At 35.8% G+C, this 21693-nt stretch overlaps 2 protein-coding genes across 5 annotated transcripts in view; both read right to left on the bottom strand.

Annotated features, from left to right (window-relative positions):
• The window catches only part of ppp1r13bb (protein phosphatase 1, regulatory subunit 13Bb), a 59704-nt gene extending 46110 nt beyond the window's left edge, over nucleotides 1-13594 (bottom strand). The window contains exons 1-3 of one of the 4 annotated variants that reach the window (XM_058755649.1): nucleotides 13170-13592; nucleotides 12555-12650; nucleotides 2337-2401 (exon numbers count right to left, since the gene is read on the bottom strand). Coding sequence is in view for 3 of the 4 variants with exons in the window: in XM_058755650.1 (XP_058611633.1) it covers nucleotides 12555-12563 (9 nt within the window). In the remaining variant the exon portion in view is untranslated. Of the gene's footprint in view, nucleotides 1-2336; nucleotides 2402-12554; nucleotides 12651-13169 lie in introns of all 4 variants that reach the window. The other 3 variants (XM_058755650.1, XM_058755648.1, XM_058755651.1) reach the window with 3 other exon arrangements.
• Nucleotides 13595-14121: 527 nt separating this feature from the next.
• Nucleotides 14122-21587, bottom strand: atp5mj (ATP synthase membrane subunit j). The gene is made up of 4 exons (XM_058754946.1): nucleotides 21456-21587; nucleotides 20734-20857; nucleotides 20427-20450; nucleotides 14122-14266 (listed from the first exon to the last, which is right to left on the bottom strand). Exons 2-4 carry the CDS (start codon nucleotides 20855-20857, stop codon nucleotides 14253-14255), a joined length of 162 nt encoding a protein of 53 aa, XP_058610929.1. The 5' UTR covers nucleotides 21456-21587; the 3' UTR covers nucleotides 14122-14252.
• Between the last annotated feature and the right edge of the window lie 106 nt (nucleotides 21588-21693).

The following is a 21693-nucleotide window of genomic DNA, read 5'->3' as shown; positions in this document are numbered from 1 at the left end:
CAATCTGGTTCAAAGGAATAGTTTTTATTGTTTTTTCCATAGAATACAGTGTTTCCCACAGGATTTTGAGAGACTTGTAGTGGCGGGTGACGTCACGTATTAATTTGCATATTTATGACGTCATTGCGTCAAGTTTGTGTTCAGACCATGGACTGTAAATAAAAGTGCAAAGGTTTTGGCACTTCGGATCTGTTCTACTCTATGAACTGTCACATTCTGTAATACAACTAAATGCCCAATAAAGCTGTTCACATGGCGTTTCCGTACGGCAGAGTATGGCAGTTGCAAAAACTCTAACCCAGTCAGGTGCTGTGAAAAATTATCCAAACTTGAGTCTATTATAATTCGTTATTATCATCATTTTAAATCAGAGGATTTTAAAAATAGTTAACCAATGATAAGCATTAAAAAGATCTTGACAGCGAAACCTCGTAACTTCACCCCGGCGCCGCACACAGCTTGGAAACAGATCTCCGCTTTTTCGCAATGCAAGGATAAATAAATAATTGATGTCTGAATAGTACAGCATTTTCTTTACTCAAACACTATGTCTGTAAAGGCTAATGTTTTTGTGGGTTTGAAGAGAAGAGGAGAATTAGGTTATTTGCCGTCTAGCCAATATACTTTTGTAGGCCTGCGTTTTAAACATCCTGTGCATAAGCGCTTCATTTGAGATTTTGGCCAAGTGTATTAAACAACAAGAAAAACTAAGCGCCCATATAGCTACAATCAACATTATATAACCTGTAAAAGTTTATGAAAGCATATAATGCAATGCACTTGCTGCCTCAGATAACAGTTACAGCCGTTCTAATGACAGACAAAACGCTCATCTCCGTCATTCTCTGGTTAAAAACATTGTCACCATTGACAAAACTCCATTTGAGCTTGATTTTCATATAATGTTAAGTGCAAGGGTCTGATACAATACCAACGCTGACGACGCAGTGTTGTTTAATTATATAATTTTTTGGGGGGGTTTTGGCTAGATTACGGTTTTGTCTCATTCAGTGCAGTGCCTGCCTTTGAGTAACAAACTATGAGCATATTAACAGACGAATTATGCTCATATTTATAATTCCAAACAGTCAGTAAGCGACAGGTGCTTGGAAACTCTGTTTTGTACTCATTTACTGCACAGAATGAACGCAGAGAGAGGCGACACTGCTGCGGAAGAGTCAGAACACGCACTCGCAGGGCAGGTCTGGAGACATCTTCCAGCTGAATGAAAGCTAAGGTTTTTTTAAAAAAAAAGCTAGGTTTGTCAGTATGTGCCTTTTATAGAAAAAAAAAAAGCCGCTAAAAGGGTCTGAAAGTAGTTAAATATTGTGCTAAAGTCACGCTCGTGTGTGTGAGACGTGGGAGCTGATGGCAGGGGGCGCTGGGTATTTGTGGCGGTCAATCTGGATATTGTGGCGGCCCGCCACAAATACATCAACATATGGGAAACACTGAAATAGTGTTTTTGGACTTTATTGACTTTAATTGCATAGACAAAAAATGGTTAAAACATTCTTTAAAAATTTGGAACAACATGAGGGTGGGTAAATGACAGAATGTTAAATTTTGGGTGAACTGCTCCTTCAAGAACCATCCATTCTTAAGGTTTATTCAAAAATTCTTTTGTCTGCATGTGCATGTTTAATATGACCTTTAAAATGTTCAGTAATCTAAACACCTGCTCAAAAGAAAAAAAGTGGACAATGCATAATGTATGATGACATGACATCATGCATTCAATGTTGCTGGCGGCATGAACAGTATATACGGCTGCAAATTTATGCCATAAAATATGTTATGTTGATCATTTCCCTTTATGTTATAGTTGCGATTATAAATCTTGGACGTTTGTTGACAGTGACGTAATGCTATGAGACTCTGGGTAACTATACAAGTCCCCCCAGAACTGATTAAAAAGTTTTGATTACAGTTCCAGTAAATACTCACTACAATTATGATGTTCCTACAAGACAGCTCTGTCCCAAATCTGAAATACCAAGTGCTTCCATGAAAACAGTTACTTATCATAAGGTCTAAATCACGGTTGTAGGCCTAATTATACTTAAATAATGAAGTTTAATAAAAAAATAAGTTTATTATAAATTATGTAATTAACGTAAGTGTATTGTCTGGTGAATATCTTAACATAGAAAAAAGAGATTTAATTTTATGCAATAGGAAACAGGTTTCGTGAGGGCTAAAAGAAAGTCAGCCTCTCCAGAGAAAGTGCTTGATAGATCATAGACAGTCTCCTAAAAAAGGCTTTTTAAAAGCACAGAAGTGTAGGAGGTTTTTCTTCAAGAGGTTTTAAGAGGACTGTTTCTCTCATACAGTACCTAGCTCCTCAGTCCTTCCAGATTCAAACCCCTTGTGACGGTCACCATTCATATTTGAGAAGCTCCTATATACAAAGGATGACAGTTAAGCAGGAAGCATTAGGGAAAGTGAATGAATTTGTAATCAGCTCAATAGCAAGAAAAAAGGAAGTAGGAAGAGAGAAAAAAAAAAAAAAGGATGACATGAAACAGCAACAACAGCTTTTGAAGAATTCCAGACTGATTGTTTCATCTTGTTTTTAAGGCCAGACCTTTGTCAAGTTCCACACTGCATGTCAGAAATTTGTTAAATATTAATCAAATCCAGTCATAAAGAAATGTAATCAGTGCAAGCTGTCTGTCCCTATAATGTTTGTAATATTTGTACTTCAAACCACTGCAAAATCAAACATGATCTCACAGGCCTAGGCACCTGTAGCCAGATAGCACTGAAATGTTATGAGAATTTCATTTCTACACACACCAGCATTGTTACTAAACTAAAAATCTGATTTAAAATCAAAAATTATTTTCATTAACTGAAATAAAATAAAATATTTAAAAAAAACTATAATAAAAATATTAAACGAAGTAGAAATGCTTCCCTGGCAACCAACTGAAAAGAAACCGGTTTAAGGCTGAAGCACCAAAATGACTAAATCTAAAAGTGAAAAAAATAAATAAAAGGCTAAACAGCAATATTTAAAACAACTAATAAAAATGACAAAAGCACAATTACTAAAAGTTAAAGTAAAATCTAAAAAATAAAAGCCAATTCAAAATATCCATAGTTCCTACAATAGCATAAAAATAGTACTAAAATATTAGTGACTAACAAAGTTGTTTTTATGCATTCAAATAATTAGACATACTACAACACAGAATTTAATAACAATAAAACATGAAAGAAAATAAAATCCAATTATGAAAGTGGATAAAGATTTAAAAATTTTTGAAGTATTGATCAACCTAGAATAAATTAATAGAAATGATGATTCTGTCTGAGCTATGCGTTTTAAAACAAACATGCACTAGTGTAAATGTAGCCTAACAGATGTGTAAACTGAAAACTATTTGAACTTTATTAAAACTATTTGCACTGATTTATTGTGTTGGATATATTTTGTTTCTTTGTGCAGTGGCTCAGGAGAGGATTCTGTATAAAATGTCAACAAGCTGAAAAAAAATTTAGTGTGTAATCTTGTTAAAAATGATTTCATAAAATTGGTATCGAAAAAAGTATCGTTCAGGAACCGGTATCGACCTCAAGGTATCGGTATCGAACATTTCTGAACGATACCCAGACCTATCAGTGACTGTATGCAACTGATCAGTCCACCAATGAGAAGAAAAAGAAATTTCTGGAAACCAGAAGCTGATCGTAAACACCAGGCTAAAAGAAAACAAGGCCAAGAAATTTTTCTTGCATGGACTGAAAATGAAAAGTATTTTTGTCTGCCGTTTTTCTTTAAAGAAATTAAATTACGCTATAAAATGATTAAAAACTGCAGAGACTGTGACAAAGCATTAGGACAAATTCTTAACAGAGTCAACTCGAAAGAAAAGCTCATTTGATAGACATTTCAAAACTCATAAGATTAGGATAAGTGCACAGTTTCTAGCATTTCTAAAACATTCAATACATGATTCTGGGAGTTTTTAGCTCACACTTGCCTTTCAAAAAATAAAGTGAAAAGCTACAGCTACGAGAGGCAGAGGAAGATGAGGTTGTGTCTAGTACAAATTGCCCCAACAACAGCGTGTTAGCAGCTCAATACACTGGTCTTCATTGGCTGCCTGAGTCACACGCACAGAAAGGATGAGATGAGACGAGAAGGGCACGCTCTCTTGCTGACTGAGGCTGTGACACTGATGCCATTACAGAGCTGTGGGGCAACCCGCCATACAGGGTAACCTCACATTTCTGACAGCACATTCATGTGCCACTAACATGAAAGCTCATTGGTTGAGAACGATTCCTCTGTTTGATCAGCATTGGTTAGTCCAGCTCAAGGAAAAGTCACGAATGTGTCCTCATGTCCCAACAGAAAGTGTCAAAACAATTCTAAGAGCTTCTAAAAACACCTAAAATGGCTGTGGACAAGACCAGATTTAATAAGACACTATGTATCAAACAGCATCAGAATGAATTACTGTTAGAAAACTGCCAGATACCAGAACACGAAACCAAATTTCAAAAACAATCTGGCTGACAACTGACTATACACATCCTTGATTTTGTAACTTGCAGGCCGCCTGATCAAACAGCACAATTATTAACAATCATTATAATGACCCAGAATTCATTGTACAGCTTGGAAACTCTCAGTACTAAGTTAAAAGAAACTGAACAGCTGCATCTGAGAGCAGTAAATGAGAATGCAGAGGGGCAGGACCAGCATCATGATCAATACACCCTAATTAAAGCAGACACCTACTGTGTGAAACACTCCAGATTAGATGTCAAACCCCCAGTAAACACAAATCCAGGACATGTGCATACACACACATGCAGAGAGAGCCACAAGGCAGAACGGCAGATTGAGGAACTGTGGATCAGTCCAATGCTTTGAATTCATAGTGAGTAGAGCACTGAGGTGACACGTTATGAATCTTTCTCCTAATAGGAGTGCTATCTAGCAGAGCAGACACAGTGGGTTCAGCTGAGGTTTGGCCATGGACAACAAGGCTGTCAATTCAAATAGAAAAATTTTAACTTCTAGAATGATGCAAGCTCGGTCCATGAACTTGCCGTTTTCAGCTGGCAATAGTTTTAACAGTTTTAAAACATAAACATGTCTTGAGATGCCTGTTCTGTTACATAAAATTAACAGACATAATGCTGATTATTATGTAAAACAGATCATTAGTTACATAACACATTATGTGAGTTTAGGCATGAAAGTCATGTGGTTTCATCCATATTTGACTGTTTATGAACTTCTCATCTATTAACAATGTTTGCTAATGAAAGTCATTGTAAAGTGTTACCCATACCTTGTTTTTATGTTCACTCAAAATAAAATTGAGTGCCGGTGTGCTTATGTTGTAATATTACTTTCATAAAGACTGCGCCCTGTTACACTTCATATAGAAAAAAATATTACACTAATAAAGTCAAAGAAGCTAAAGCTATGCTTTTAAGGTGTAAAAATGAAAAAATAAAATAAAATCCCCAGGCAAAACTGAAAAAAATTTGAAAAAACAAAAGAAAAAGGAAGGAGAGCAAAACCTCATTTAAAAATAGCTGAACGATACGCAGCAGTCTTCCAAACATCCACACTGCTCAGTCTGCTGTATGTTATTTCCTCAAGCTGGTGTGGAGCTCAGCACTACAAAAGCCTTGAAAAATACAGCCCTTAATTAAAAGGGCCACTCCACCCTAAAATGAAAATTGTCATTAAATCACTTACCCCCATGTCGTTCCAAACCCGTAAAAGCTTCGTTCGTCTTCGGAACACAATTTAAGATATTTTGGATGAAAACCGGGAGGCTTGTGACTGTCCCATTGACTGCATAGTAAATTGTACTGTCAAGGTCCATAAAAGTATGAAAAGCATTGTCAGAATAGTCCATCTGCCATCAGTGGTTCAATCTGAATTGAATGAAGCGACGAGAACACTTTTTCTGCGCAAAGAAAACAAAACAACGACTTTATTCAACAATTCGTCTCCTCTGGTTCAGCGTAAAGCCATTTTGGAGAATATCGGCTGGACGCAAGCTGACACAGAAGAGCATACGCTGCCAGCGTCCAGCAGATATTCTCCAAAATGGCTCTACGCTGAACCAGAGGAGACGAATTGTTGAATAAAGTCGTTGTTTTGTTTTCTTTTGTTTTATGGACCTTGGCAGCGCAATTTACTATGCAGTCAATGGGACAGTCACAAGCCTGCCGGTTTTCATCCAAAATATCTTAAATTGTGTTCCCGAAAATGAAAGAAGCTTTTACGGGTTTGGAACAACATGGGGGTAAGTGATTAATGACAAAATTTTTAACAAAGTCCCTTTATGGCAAGTCATGTCACTCGGCGGCCATCTTTGAAACGCCTCTCGGGCATGCAAGTGCAGCTCCTATCTCTTTGAATGGGGAAACTTCAAATTCTCCAAACTGGTCGCCAAGCTTACGATTAAATTTCATATTTGAAATCACCAATGAAATCTGACAACAACTCTATCATAAATGTTGTTTATTTTGCTCAAATCGCGTTTAAAAAAAAAAGCTTATTTCTCAGGCTAGACTAGCCAGTGCACATGCGCAGTCCTAGGCGCACGTCTCAGAGCGCTGACTGTTTCTACAGCAACCTGGACTTCTAACGGTAGCGGCAGTGACATGATGACTTTACTGATTAGGGATTGGCTCCTTTTGCTCAGAAGGCGGGGCTTCGTTTGATAGAGCGGCCATATTGAGTGTTGCATTTTTCCCCATTCAAAACTATACGAGTGACACGTCTTGGGTATTCTATAGTCTTCGTGTTTAAGGGGCTAGAAAAATATATTTTTAAATATTTTAAATAATATATTTCTAATCATAATATACTGAGAAACATTTATAAACAAAGTGGTAATTGAAGTAGAATTAATTTCAGACTGTTTGTTACCCATTTTTTAATAAAAGAATTTCCTCTGAAAAGGGTTTTCGGTCATACCTGAAAGAATAGGGATGAGTACAGGATAACATTAAAGGATTTTATCCTTATTGATTATGCAACATAATGCTGCAATAACAGACTATCCTCATTCCTTCCTTATCAGACACACCCATTTACACTCCCTTAAGTTAAACCATGCTATACATGTTATTTTGTGTGTGGGTGTGTGTTGCCTGGTTGAGGCCTGTCATGGAAAGTTTATATTCTGTGTGATCATTAGTTTACAGCAGTGAGATAAATAACTTATTTCCCCACGGCACCACCACCACCACCAAATTGATTTCCAGGGGCATTTTTACTTCTAGGAGCAATTTATGTCAAATTCTTACATCACATTAAAATAATAAGACACTATAGGGATGTTACCTATCAAATGAAAACAGTGTCAACAAAAGCTATATCATTACTGCATCTGAAATGTCATTTAGACGCATTTACACAAACCTTCTGAAGCAGTCGTTCTCAACTCCAGTCCTCAGCACCCACTGCTCTGCACATTTTGTAAGTGTCTCTTAAGCCCGAGACACACTGCACGATTTTCGGCTGTCCCAGACAAAAGATTGTCATCGCGAAACAATCCTGGCGAATCAGAAATTGCCACCGTTGTCTCATGATACCAGTCTTTCGTCTGGGACAGCCGAAAATCGTGCAGTGTGTCTCGGGCTTTATCTGACACACTCAGTTCAGTTCATGGATCTCTTTCCTAACGAGTTGATGATCTGAATCAGGCGTGTTAAATAAGGGAAACATACAAAATGTACAGAGCAGTGGGTCCCGAGGACTGGAGTTGAGAACCACTGGTTTAAAGCAGCTCAGAGGTCCATGTCTACAAAATTGGCATCAGACGATGTCTACAGTGAAACATCGCGATGGACAATGACATCGAGGGGCGGAGATGGGGGGGTGGCGAAGCGTGAATCCGTATTCAGAAAGGCACGGAAAACAAATAGCGATTGCCTGTTACATTACAGTACATACAATTTCACTTACCACATAAACAGAGTAAGGAGAGATGACCGAGGACGATGGCGAATGATTTGCAGATCCTGAGCACCACTGAGAAACATCTATTCTTGGAAAATGTGTGGTAAGTACTGCCGCTCCATAGCATAAACCGCATGTGCAATTGCGAATCTCGAAAGTGAACCTAAAAAGCGATTGTGCATTCAAAAGCAGTTTCAATGCCAGGCATAGTAGCGGCTCCCTGATGCCCACCATTTATATGCAGTATAATTGCCCTATGATATAACAGCGAGAGAAAGTAGGCCATTGAAATATATATTTTCCTCCCATCTCATATTTATTCCCTTTTGGGGAGGGTGTTAACAATAATATGAGACTAATGTTTGTTTTTGTTTTTAAATAAATAAATATATATATATATATATATATATATATATATATATATATATATATATATATATATATATATATATATATATTTATTTATTTATTTATTTATTTTTTTTAAAGATTAAACTAAATCAATCTACAAGCAAACGGTGGCAAGTCCCTGTCAAAATGAGCGAGTCATTGAATTGTTCATTCAAATGATTCATTTAAACCAGCTGACTCATTCAGAAGTTAAGTGTGACTATCTTAATGAATGGGTCATTGAATCATCCACTCAACGATTTATTCAAAACTGCAGATTCATCCTATAACAAAACACCGCTTTGTGCTGTTCTGAGATGCACAATGGTTCTGCTCCGCTTTGTTTGGAACTATTTTTATAGGCAGTGACAATGTCCGCTCACACCATTAAAACAGTTACCATACAATTGCTATATCCAACACTCCTAATAGACAACAAGATCAATGAGCACTATTAAGTGTTCAAAATGGTGCTACTGATCTGCACTCTATCTCTCTGAAAATCCCTCTACCAAACCTTATACTATACAGCATCAGAACTGCTGTGTGTGTTCGGTATATTGCTTTATTAATATCTAGCATTGCGCCGATGTATCAGAGCTTGCTAAATTTACCCACAGGAGTTATTAACTGGTGTGGCAGGCAAAGGGAGTAAACAAACTCATCACTTATCCACAAGGCCAACCAGCACTCTGCCTGCTCTCTTAGACAATCCATAGAGACTGTGGCGCAGGTTCTGAATGCATCAGTGACCCTGTTTTCAGCGCACTACTAGCATATGGCACGCTTCAGTAAACAGTAGACAAATTAAGCGCTTTATTATATACACCACAGGAGCGTTTGGGGATGTGCCTCTAGAGTCTGTGTGTCTTTGACCTCTGCTGAGGTTTGATGAAGTATGCTCTTAGATCTTCTCATCTACTCAGATTCTTGGCTTACACATTGCTCTACTTCTCAGATACAAATAGCCACTAGGCAGTACATATGTAGGCATTTCCCATCATGCATCTGCATTCCCAGCATGATAGAGCAATCTAGGTCATGGAGGAAGTCTCTTGTGATCCAAACAGCATGTAGGCTCTTCATCACAGTCTTAAACTAAGAGTCCTATGCAGGCTGACTATGGAAAAAAACGGCTCTCTCACAGTTCATTTAGCAGACTGAAGATGTCTTTAGTATTCTAAAAAAAAAACAAAAAGAAAAGAAATGCATGCCATTCTTAATCACTCACTCTGTGCAGCAGTTATATGCACACCTGTGTAGCGCCTGAGGTGCAATCTAGATGGTTTTACATACAAAGAGTCAATGAGGCAAGAAGTTAATTCGCAAAATACAGAACCATAATCTAATGTACAGCTCTAACCTTTTGATGAACTCAACCACACCCTGCTGTGAGTTTGCCGTTTACCCCTCGTTTGGCTGTTTCCATGGCTGTCAGCCAATTGCAGCACAGGCAGCTTTAACAATGCCAACATCAGCATAGGGAGAAAGTGTAGGGGCTTCAGCAAGCAGGAAACTGAACCGAACATCCTTTGTTTGAAAGCTGATGCAGATAATCATGCTTTCAAAAGAATACAATTAAGGCTATAGTTTGAATCAATAAGTAGAAAATGAATGGTGTGGTAACTAAAAGCCATTATGCAATTAAGATAAAAGCAAACAAATCAAACATTCTAACAACTAGATTGTAAAAAAGTCAATTTAAGACCACCAACAGTAGCACTCCACACATTGTTAAGGCAGAGTCACATTTACCATTGTTAGCTGAAATTCCTTGCGAACAGGAGTTGAGTAATGACAGAAAACGCTGTTTAATGTGTTTGAGATGTGCTGTTTTCCTTATGCATAACTTACATTTCACAGGTATATTCTCCATTTGTAAATGTTAGAAAACCATGGAAATATTTCCATTTTGCTGTCAGAAGTACATGAGCTTTTGCTTTGTGATTCTCCTCTAAACTTCACAGACTTCATTTAGAACGAGCGACGACGCACACCAAAACGGAGCGCAATAACTCTGACTAAAATATACATTTTGCTGAAATATTTGTAGTTGGACAATAAATGTGACATATGTAAAATTTTAAACCTACAAGTAAGTGTATTTGTATGATAGCACTAACCGTAAAGTGTAATGGGGTAATCAAAATATTTTCATTTTTAGTTTAGTAAATTTAACTTCCGCTTTAAAAGCATTATTTTTGTTTTTAGATTGCAATGTTACAATGTTAGAATGTAATGTGATTTTAACCCTTTTTGCACATAATATGCCTACATGCTTACATTCACTTTATTTGTTTAATCCAAATACAAAATACCGAGATATATACCGTACATCAACCAAAAAAAAAAAAACAGAGATATGAATTTTTGCTCATATCGCCCAGCCCTTAATTATTTTCCACATTCTGCTCCAGCTTGCACGTTCCACGTACAGCCCAATTTTTCATAAGCAATTACAACACTTGAAAAGAAAGGTCTCCTAGAACAAATCATCCATATGTACTCACAGTTGGTGGAGTATACTTTGAAAGGCTTCCACGCCCAACTGCATGAGACATAATAACAAAAAAATGAAGCATTCCTCATAGTTCTCCTATTATCTGCCTACTGCTGAATAAAATGCGTGTACTCTTTTCACTTTATAGAACGGTACTACTGAGATTAGGCTCCCACCCACCATCAATGACAATATCACATCAAAAATTCATTTAAACCTACAGGACAGACTGAAACACACCTTTTTTCTCCATAATCCATATCAGTACAATCACATTTCACTTTGTTTAGTTGCAACCAATCAGATCCCTTCCACACTACAACAAAACAGGATATTATTCAGATGTCGTCAAAGGATGGTAATCATGACTAGCAACATGCTTTCTGCTGAAAAATTCAGTTGGGGGACACATAAGAGTAGCATTACAGAGGAAAATGGAAATGTGAGCATACGCATACATTTGACATGGTTCATGGGTTACTAGGTAGATGCAATTATTGTATATTGATTTGTCAGTGAATTAAAAATAAACAAAAACCAACAGGTGGAGGATGTTAAAGCCCTTTAAAACCTGCCAGAGATTTGACTGGTGCCTGAATACCATGAGGATTCTTCTAGATAATGTTAGCTTGGTAGGCAGTGATTACTTAAACTGCAATAACCTAATAATTACTCAGATGATCCACATCTGTAGAGGAGGCAGTAAAATACTATTTTGTTGATCAACGTAAAATGCTGTGGGTTAAATGTGCTCAACAAGGTTAATGTTTAATGATATGAAACTTCCTTCGGAGTTAATGTGTGATCTCAAGAGTAATTCGCCTACAGGGTCTAAGTGCTCATGAAAACACAGATTTTCTGTAAAGCTGTTTTGAAATAAAACAGATTATGAATACTAAAAGTTTTGGTAGACAATTATTAATTCAAAAATGTTGCCTAAAACAACCCTCACGTATATTTAAATGGATGTGCATCCTTCACTATTTTAGTTCCTACAAATATGAATAAAAATAAGCAGCAATAAAAACAAATGAACAAACATCAAATGCAGCATTTGTATGTTTTCAATGTCGCCAAGCATCAAATACTAAGACCCTTTGAGAACAGAGGGAGGGACACAAAACTGTCAATAATGATTTAGCATAACTGAAACTATTAAGCCATTAGTCTGAAAAAAAAAAAACATTCTCTTAAGGAGCAACAGCACATCAACGTCTTAAAACTAATAGCTGCCATTAGTGCACAGAGAAAAAAAGGAGATTCACTAAAGCCTTGTCACACAATAAAGTTCCATTTTGAAACTGTTCTGTAATGAAAACTCATTGTTTGCCATCTCAAACAGAGGTATTGTAGTTAAAAAAGCTAAATGATCAGTGGAACAGCACAGCATGAGGCCCAGATAGTGTTTTTGCACTGTGGATATTCCTATCCACAGCTTTTTTTATTATGGATCCCCTGGTAAGGCTCTAGGCAGCACTCAATGCCTCTCTCAGCAATGATCAAAAGTCAAACTAAGATTTTCACACTAGTGTAACGAACCAAGATACTGTATGTACTTTCCAAAATGTAGTAAGTTGTTTAAAAAAAATACTATAAACACATGAGGCTAATAATCAAACTGATGCCTCACTATGTGAACGATCGAAATAATCTGACAGACACAATATCGGTTGTTTTGACTCACTGATTACAAAATAAATGAAAATGAATACTTACAGGCATCATTTTTGCTTGTGTCAGAGGAACATCTGGTCTTCAGCTTCACTGTGCCTTTTACAACATCCACAAGGTCCAACCCGAGATTACAGCCCTCTGTACATCAGGAAAACATCTTCATTTGCACTATCACTGACACATGAATGTCCACAACACCAACAAATACAGGCCAAACAGGCCACGGCTCTGTGCATCGTGTTATTTTACTTTAATTAAACGCTTTAACGTAACAAGCAACTGGTTACAAACAACATCTCCTTTAGCTGACCAGAATTAAAGAGAAGCTTTAAAAGACTCGCTAAACTGGAAGAACAGCTGACTGTGAAATGGCAGATGTTTCTATACACCTACTGCGAGCCCGTAACTCATTCTCTCCTCACAATGAATGACTTCGATATACAGCGTGTTTTGAATCAAAACTAAGAGGTTTGAACGTTTGTCACATTTAAAGACGTTTATTCCAATGAGTTTTAATCTATCCGCCCTGTTCGTTTTAACAAGGTTCTCACATCTGTTAGCCAGTTAGCACGAACAGAAAACCATCTCGCTGTGCAGTAAATATTAATAAACATTGAGAATATACACCGGCGGTGGATAAAACTACATTATACTCACGTGTCACGTGTAGATATATGCCATAATCTTTTAGAAAAGATACATGAGTATCCTTGCGGAGTGAAAGCAGCAGAGTATCGATTAACTCGCGAGATGGCTAAATTAGTTAGCCTGCTAGCCGAAGCCAGGTAAAACACTGCGTTACGCGAAGCGAATGGGAGAAAACCAAACCAGAACTCGCGTATTCTTCTAAATGTAGTCGGATATTGGTGTAATATCTTTTAAAGCACCAAAATAAAAGCAGTACAAGTATAGTAAAACAACTAGTACTGGCTGAGGCGAATACAGGCAGCTCGCGCTGTTGTGTTAAATGATGGCACGCGCAGACCTGGAATGACAGGAATGTGGCGTTTAGTGACTTATGGATGTTTGTGTGTGTGTAGTCATTAAAATCCGTAAGTGACGAAAATCAGCTAGGTATAACACGCCCTTAGTTTGTCAATGAGTCACATTAATTGTTAGGAAGCTTAGGAAGTAAATGGATATTTTAGGAATGGCTTTACTCGCAGGTGGTCATCATGGCAACATGGAAAATACTCTCTTATATTGCAGATGTTCAACACTTTCACTCAGTAGTTTCCAAGTAATAAATATATATTGTATTGTATCATTTCAAAATGTTTTTTTTTTTGTAAGTATTTGAGAAACAGTTAAAGGACTTCACGTTTGTTTTGAAGCTGATGTGCTGGACGGTCCTTCAACACCCACTACTGATCAATAACATGAACTACATATCATTAACTAAACATTACATAAAATGTCTAAAGTGTTTTTATAAAATATTAAATGAAAATCGTTGTGAATAGGTATTTTGGGTAGGAATTTAACATGAGCTCAAAGAAAACAATTTTTGGCAGAACTTCTTTAATAGTTTAATTCCATAAGATAATAATCAGTTTCACTTTTGCTGATATGAATTTCCTGCAAGACAGATTGAAAGACTTCAAAGCAGTTAATTGTACATAGTGTGATTCAAATCAAGCGGTTTATTGTTTACATAAAACAAAATACAGATATCCATGGGAAGTTCTTCAAGGGAAGATTTACAGAGAGGACATGGGGAATGACGCTCTGGTGGTCCAATTAGTGGGCAGGCTCTGTGAGAAAAGGAAAATCACATTAGATACAGAAAGATTTTTTATATGTCCCATAAATAAGCATTTTTAACAAAGCCTTAAACTATCCTTTAGACCAGGGTTTATCAATCTTTCAGATACTCCACATATGATCATACTTGTGCAAGGGAACCCCATCCTAAAATTTAAGGTTGATTATTTAATCGGCCCTTGAGATTTGAAATCATGTGTGATTTATTGAGGTTGTATTTATCATGTCATGATTGGTAAGCGTGTAAATTGACCATTTGAAATAATGTATTTATGTTCCTAACATAAGAAGCATGTATGAATTGTGTTATGAACCACTGAAGATGTTTGTGTAATTTAATTTGCAATGAATGTCTTTGTACCTTGTGTGTATTGTAACCGGAAATCGTGAATACTTGTGCTGAAATTGTCTATATCAGACACCGTAGTGATCAGGTGAACTAGTAAGCTTAATAAGATAGCAGGTGGACATGAACGTGAGACACTGATTGTTTTAATGTGGATTTTTGTATCATTTTGAAGTGAATTCGACACACGTCTGATGATGACGAAAGGATTATCATATTTCATTTGCATTCCTTGGTGAGCGTAGCGAGACATGTTGATTGTGATTAATGAAATACATGAACGTTTGTGCAATGTAATCAATTAGGATGCTTATTTATGCAATTCGACATGTTTATGAGTCTATGCTTGAATTATGAATTTTGTAATTTGTATGCGAGTCGCTTCAAGGTGTACAGAATAAAGATGCCATTTGAATGCATCGCGTTGTCGTGGTGAACTTAAGGAAACCTCACGCATCAGTTGAAGCTCTCGGATCCAAGGGATTGCTACACACGGCTATATACTTTCATGTAGGGGTGGGCGATATGGCAAAAATATAATATCACGATATTTTTAAGAAAAATCACGAGTCACGATTCTTTGTCATGTTGGTTTTACTATTTTGCAAGTTGTCTGAGCATTACAGCCAAACTAATTTCCCTATTATAAAGACAAAACCTTTCAAGATAACAAAAATATTAAAAAAGAATGGCGGATATTTAGGCCAAAGTGGGCGAAGATAAAAATCTTTGTCATTATTTTATCTTTGTTATTAAAAAAAATGAGAACAAAGATACACATTACAAATACACATACTATACAAATAAAACAGTGTTTTATTTTCAGGTACAATAGGTGTATTTAGCAGGAGCATTCAATAAATTGAATCAACAAATATAAAAATAAAACACTATATAGATTGATTCCTATTAAATCAACTGTATTAACGTTTTTCAGTCAAGAGTAGTGAGTGATTTTTCTCTTTGTGTTTTGGTGTTTTATTAACATTGAAGGAATTTAACTTAAATATAAATGTTTTATATTTATACCATCATTTACTCACTCAAAAGTTTCTTTAAACCTGAATGAGTTTCTTCTGCTAAACATAAATGCTATTTTGAGGAAGGTGGAAAACCAAACAGTTGCTGGTCCCCAGTGACTTATTCCATAGTATTTTTTTTTTTTTCCTTCTATCAAAAGTCAATGTGGACCAGATACTATTTGGTTACCCACATTCTTCAAAATATATTCTTTTGTGTTCAGCACAAGAAAGAAATTAATACAGATTTGGGACAACATGAGAGTTAGTAAATAATGACAGAAATTAAATTTTAAGGTGAACTATCCCTTTAATGACAGTCGGCAGCATGTTCAGTACTGCCCCTTTAAGACATGCACGCATCTAATATACAGAGGCACGCATCCGTTTCTCTCAGCTGTTTACTTACTCATTTTAGACATAAGCAACGGAGTCTATACATAAACCTTGTGTGTTTTGACAGTATTAGCGCACAAGATAACTTAGTTCAGTAATCAGGCGCTTTTTGACAGGCTTTAGCACGCGTGCTTCGGGTGTACGGGCTCAGAAAAAGCGCACGTCAGACCGACGCGTGATAAAACATTTAACCGGTGTTGTGCCGAAATTGGTGACTTAGCGAAAACTGTGACCAGGGGTCGCTGTTCAGCAAATGTTCTCGCGGGAGCGCGCACGCGTTAGATCAGACGCAGAAGCCGAATGATCAGCGTCAGAGGAGATGAGCGCTGCTGTAAAAGATGTTTCATGTCTTAAGACTAAAGAAAATTAGACAAGCATCTAAATTCTAAATATTAATCTAATAATCTAAATATTAATGCTGCTGTTGTCTGCGAATGTGTTACCCTACTACTAAGAATGGTTTACTTGTGATGTTATGTAAAACATATTTCTGATTATCTGATAAATGCAGGTCTTATCTTTATTCTTATTACTACTGTAATTGCCCAATAATGTTGGAGATCTAGTTTGTTCCTTACAAATGCATATGATTATACACTTGAAAGGGTCACTGAATCTGACAAGTAAAAATTCACATAGCTATCAAAATGTTACCACTGTTTCAAAATAACTTACTATACAATTTTAATAAGGTGACTCATGTGATGTGTGAGCTCCTTTTCTTTCTATTTTACATAAATAATGCATATTGATAAGATATTGATATATTTATAGATACAGTAGGTTCTGACAGGTTAAATTTAAAGCTACTGAAATGTTAGCTCCATTTATTTAATGCTTAATAAAGTGACTTACAGTTGAAGTCAAAACTTTACATACATCTTTCAGAATCTGCAAAATGTTAATTATTTTACCAAAATAAGAGGGATCATACAAAATGCATGTTATTGTTTATTTAGTACTGACCTGAATAAGATATTTCAGATAAAAATGATTACATATAGTCCACAACAGAAAATAATGGTTGCATTTATAAAAATTACCCCGTTCAAAAGTTTAGATACACTTGATTCTTAATACTGTGTTGTTACCTGAATGATCCAAGCTGTGTTTTTTGTTTGTTTGTTTGTTTAGTGATAATTGTTCGTGAGTCCCTTGTTTCTCCTGAACAGTTAAACTGCCTGCTGTTCTTCAGAAAAATCCCACAAATTCTTTGGTTTTCCAGCATTTTTGTGTATTTGAACCCTTTCCAACAATGACTGTATGATTTTGAGATCCATATTTTCACACTGAGGACAACTGAGGGACTCATACGTAACTATTACAGAAGATTCAAACGCTCACTGATGCTCCAGAAGGAAAAACTTTTGAACAGAATGAAGATGAGTACATTTTTCTTGTTTTGCCTAAATATCATATTTTTTCATTTAGTACTGCCCTTCAGAAGCTACAGAAGACACTTACATGTTTTCCAAAAGACAAATTAAGTTAAATTTACCCTGATCTTCAATTTCAAAAAGTTTTCACGCACTGGCTCTTAATGCATGGTTTTTCCTTCTGAGCGTCAGTGAGCGTTTGAACCTTCTGCAATAGCTGCATATGAGTCCCTCAGCTGTCCTCAGTGTGGAAAGATGAATCTCAGAATCATACAGTCATTGTTGGAAAGGGTTCAAATACACAAACATGCTGGAAAACCAAAGAATTTGTGGGACATGAAGGATTTTTCTGAAGAACAGCAGGCAGTTTAACTGTTCAGGACAAACAAAGGACTCACAAACAACTATCGCTAAACTAAAAACACACAGCTGTGGATCATTCAGCTAACAACACAGTATTAAGAATCAAGTGTATGTAAACTTTGAACGGGTCATTTTATAAATTCAACTATTATTTTCTCTTGTGGACTAGATGTAAACATCTTTTAAGTGAAATATCTTATTCAGGTCAGTATTAAATAAACAATTACATGCATTTTGTATGATCCCTCTTATTTTGGTAAAATAATTAACATTTTGCAGATTCTGAAAGGTGTATGTAAAGTTTTGACTTCAACTGTACTGCATGTGTCAGCACCTCTTATTTTTCTCATTTAAACAAAAGTTGTTTGATATGCACCTACCATTAATTGGCTTAATCATTTACAAAAAGCAAGAACTACACATTAACCTTGTTTTTATATGAGTTTTGTTATTCAAAATCTGTACTTCATTAAAAATATAAATAATATGTGAAGGTATTATGTGGCATCAAGAGAAAAAGCAGAATTGAAATTAAAACATTTATATTGTGTGGCTTACAGGTTTTCCCTCCTGATGTTTCCCCCCTGAATCACAGATTCAATGTGAAAAATGCAGATAGAGAAGGAATTCCTTTGCCCAACATGCATTTATCTTGTTAACGTTCACCCCCTCCATTTCTGAAAGTGCAGTAATGCTGAAAAACTTAATAGTTAGTAGTAGTTTATTGAAATTAAATTATTGTTTGTTCATGTTGTAAATAATTTTTTTTTTTTTAAATAAATCAAATAAATGAATAAGCCATAAAGGTCATGTGGGACAGTGAACATTTAACATATAATTATACTACAGAATGTATTTCTGTATTTGTTTTGTAAAAGGTTGATCTGTGAGCAGACAACACTTTAAGTTATTTACAGTTACATAAAAGTCTTATTTAGGCTATTTATTCATACACTTCTTATCCTACTTTTTTTCAGATTATATAAAAACATTTGAACCCAATCATAACTTATCTCTAATTTGACTTGTGAAATTGATATAAAAACTTTTCTAGGAATACTCTAAAAGGAAGAAAAAAAAACTCATGAGGAAATCTCTGTAAAATATAATTGTAATGGTAACAAATTCTTAGTAATATGCAAACATAAATGTAAAATAAAAATGGTATGATCAGTTAGTCATGAAAAAGTCATGTTTTTACATTACTTTAACTCATCAAAATAAGTTAAGCCATTCTTAACTTTTTTAAATAAATTAGGCTATACGAAGTTCAACTCAAGTTTTAAGTCAGTTTAATGTAAGTTAAATTGAAATTACCTATACAGTTAAGTTGACTATACTTACAGTTGAGACATTTCAACAGTGTTAGAGGTGGAATAAGGAACAAACCTTGTGAATGATAACCCAAAAAACATCACATAAATTAGATTTATGAGCTGTTGTTTTATTTATTTATTTATTATCGTATTACTATTTTATCATAGTAATAAGAATAAAGATAAGACCTACATTTATCAGATAATCAGAAATATGTTTTACATAACATCACAAGTAAACCATTCTTAGTAGTATGGTAACACATTCGCAGACAACAGCAGCATTAATATTTAATTTCTTTTCTATATAAGAATTTAGATGCTTGTCTAATTTTCTTTAGTCTTAAGACATGAAACATCTTTTACAGCAGCGCTCGTCTCCTCTGACGCTGATCATTCAGCTTCTGCGTCTGATCTAACGCGTGCGCGCTCCCGCGAGAACATTTGCTGAACAGCGACCCCTGGTCACAGTTTTCACTAAGTCACCAATTTCGGCACAACACCGGCAAGGCTTTAAAGCGGATCCGAATAATGTACAGTATATTGAGACGGAGGAATAAGAACTGCAGCTGATGGAATGTGCGCTGTAGCACGATACTACGATATTTCTTCAAAAGCAGATCGTGGAGACATTTTTATCGTCCATGATCAAAAATCGTCATATCGCACACCCCTACTTTCATGTATAAAAATCCAATGGGGTATGTGTCCAACATCACCTGACCAAACCGGAAAACAGGTCTCATTGCATCTGCTTCTTAGAGAAAGTGTTAACAGCATTATGAACTGATGGTAATATCTATGGACTTTTAAGGTAATCAGTTAACCTACCTAGTTTTTTTATTGTTGCCATTTTATTCAATCTTTATATCAGAATGTTTGTGAGAAGAAGAGAAAACAAACTCCTAGATATCAATCTGCAAAAATAGATGGACATCAGTTATGATCATCTTTAGAATCTGCTTTGAAGCAATCTTGAGTAAAACAGCTCCACATTTAACTAAGCACATGCAAAAGACCTGAACCGGAAGTGACGTTACCGGTTTTACAGCTTGCAGAAGTTTACTGTGCATAACCCCCATTTATATACTGCATTACAAATGTGTAAAATATTATTTGGAAAATATTTAGTTTCTTAATTTTTTACTTCTCACTATAATACTTATTCATAGATTATTTATGAGTCTTATTTATTATTATTTATTTTTACATAATTTAACCTGTTTTCTCTAAACTTTTTTCAACCTAACACCTAAAACTCCCATGTGGAGCAAAGTTTGAAAGCCTCTGGTCTAAACATTTTTCACTTAAAAAAAAATCCTGCTTATACTTACTTGACTGCACTGCCTTCTTCTTTCCTGCAAAACAGCAATGTTAATATTTAATAAGAACATTAACAAGCTCTTAAAATCAAGTCTGTTACCTTGAACAGGACACTAGAAGTTTCTAAAAAATATTGTGTAACAAAACTGTCTATTAACATGGGCTATGCTTAGAAGACACAAGACAACATACAAATTAATAATTTAATGAGAAGAACAATGTTTACAAAGTACATTGTTATATGAACCATAAAACAAATAAGACATTTTGACAGTATGCATACTACTAAAGAGCTCTTCAACTAACTTGACCTCTCACCTCCATATGAAAGTTTGTAGTACATGAAAGTCATGATTCCTACACCAACCCACATCTCCTGGTATGCTTTGGTGTAGTAAGGGGCCACCTTAGTCCACCAACCAGCGAATGCACCACCTGCCATCTAGTGATCAAAACAAATATGCATGAACATTTGTCTAAAAGACTTCAAAAACATGTAACATTACCATGCATATGTTTGAGCGTGCAAATGTTATAAGAACGACCCATAGAGTAACACGACACAAACAGCACTTTCAAGGACATTAATCATATATTAGTGGACCAGTTCGAGAAAATTAGCACTATTAGACTTTAATATACGGAGTCATTAAGATGGTGACAAAAAAGGCAAAAACACACTCAGTATTTCACTGTCAGAATAAAGCGAGTTCATGCCAAGCTCAGTTCAGTTTAAAGATAGCGCGTCACTTGAATGACAAAAGGAACAACAGCTCTTTTCACCGTCTAATATAGAAACAAAATTATCGCAGAGATTATGAAAAACATTCCTCGATTCATGTGTGCCATTCAAGTGTCAAGCTTGAGCCATTAACCAATGTTGATTCATTTAAGGCGCTCAGCAAGGCCTTGTCATATATGGTACAATAACCCAAACAAATAATGTTTTAAACGACAGGGAATCTTCTCGAAATAGTCAGTGCTTATTTAAAATATGCCAACTGAAAACATATGCATTTATTATAAGAAAACGTACTCACCTCTAGTATATAAGTGCACTGGACCGCTCGGAGAAGGTCACTGTTCAGCGCGAGCTCAGTAGAGGAGACAGCGGAAGACCCCTGTAGATTTCCGCTTTGTAATTAAAAGCACCGGCACCAAAATAAAAGTCCGCGTGTGTGGAAAAAAAAGAAGGTATTTTTTCGTTGTCCTTATTGTGTCTTCTTTAGACAGACTTAAAATTGGATTTTCAATTGGATGAAATTTTAATTAAATTAA

The sequence above is a fragment of the Onychostoma macrolepis genome, chromosome 20 (assembly GCF_012432095.1).
Source record: "Onychostoma macrolepis isolate SWU-2019 chromosome 20, ASM1243209v1, whole genome shotgun sequence".
Classification (NCBI taxonomy): Eukaryota; Metazoa; Chordata; class Actinopteri; order Cypriniformes; family Cyprinidae; genus Onychostoma; species Onychostoma macrolepis.
The sequence above is the reverse complement of the archived record's forward strand: the minus strand, read 5'-3'. Positions and strand labels throughout refer to the sequence as shown.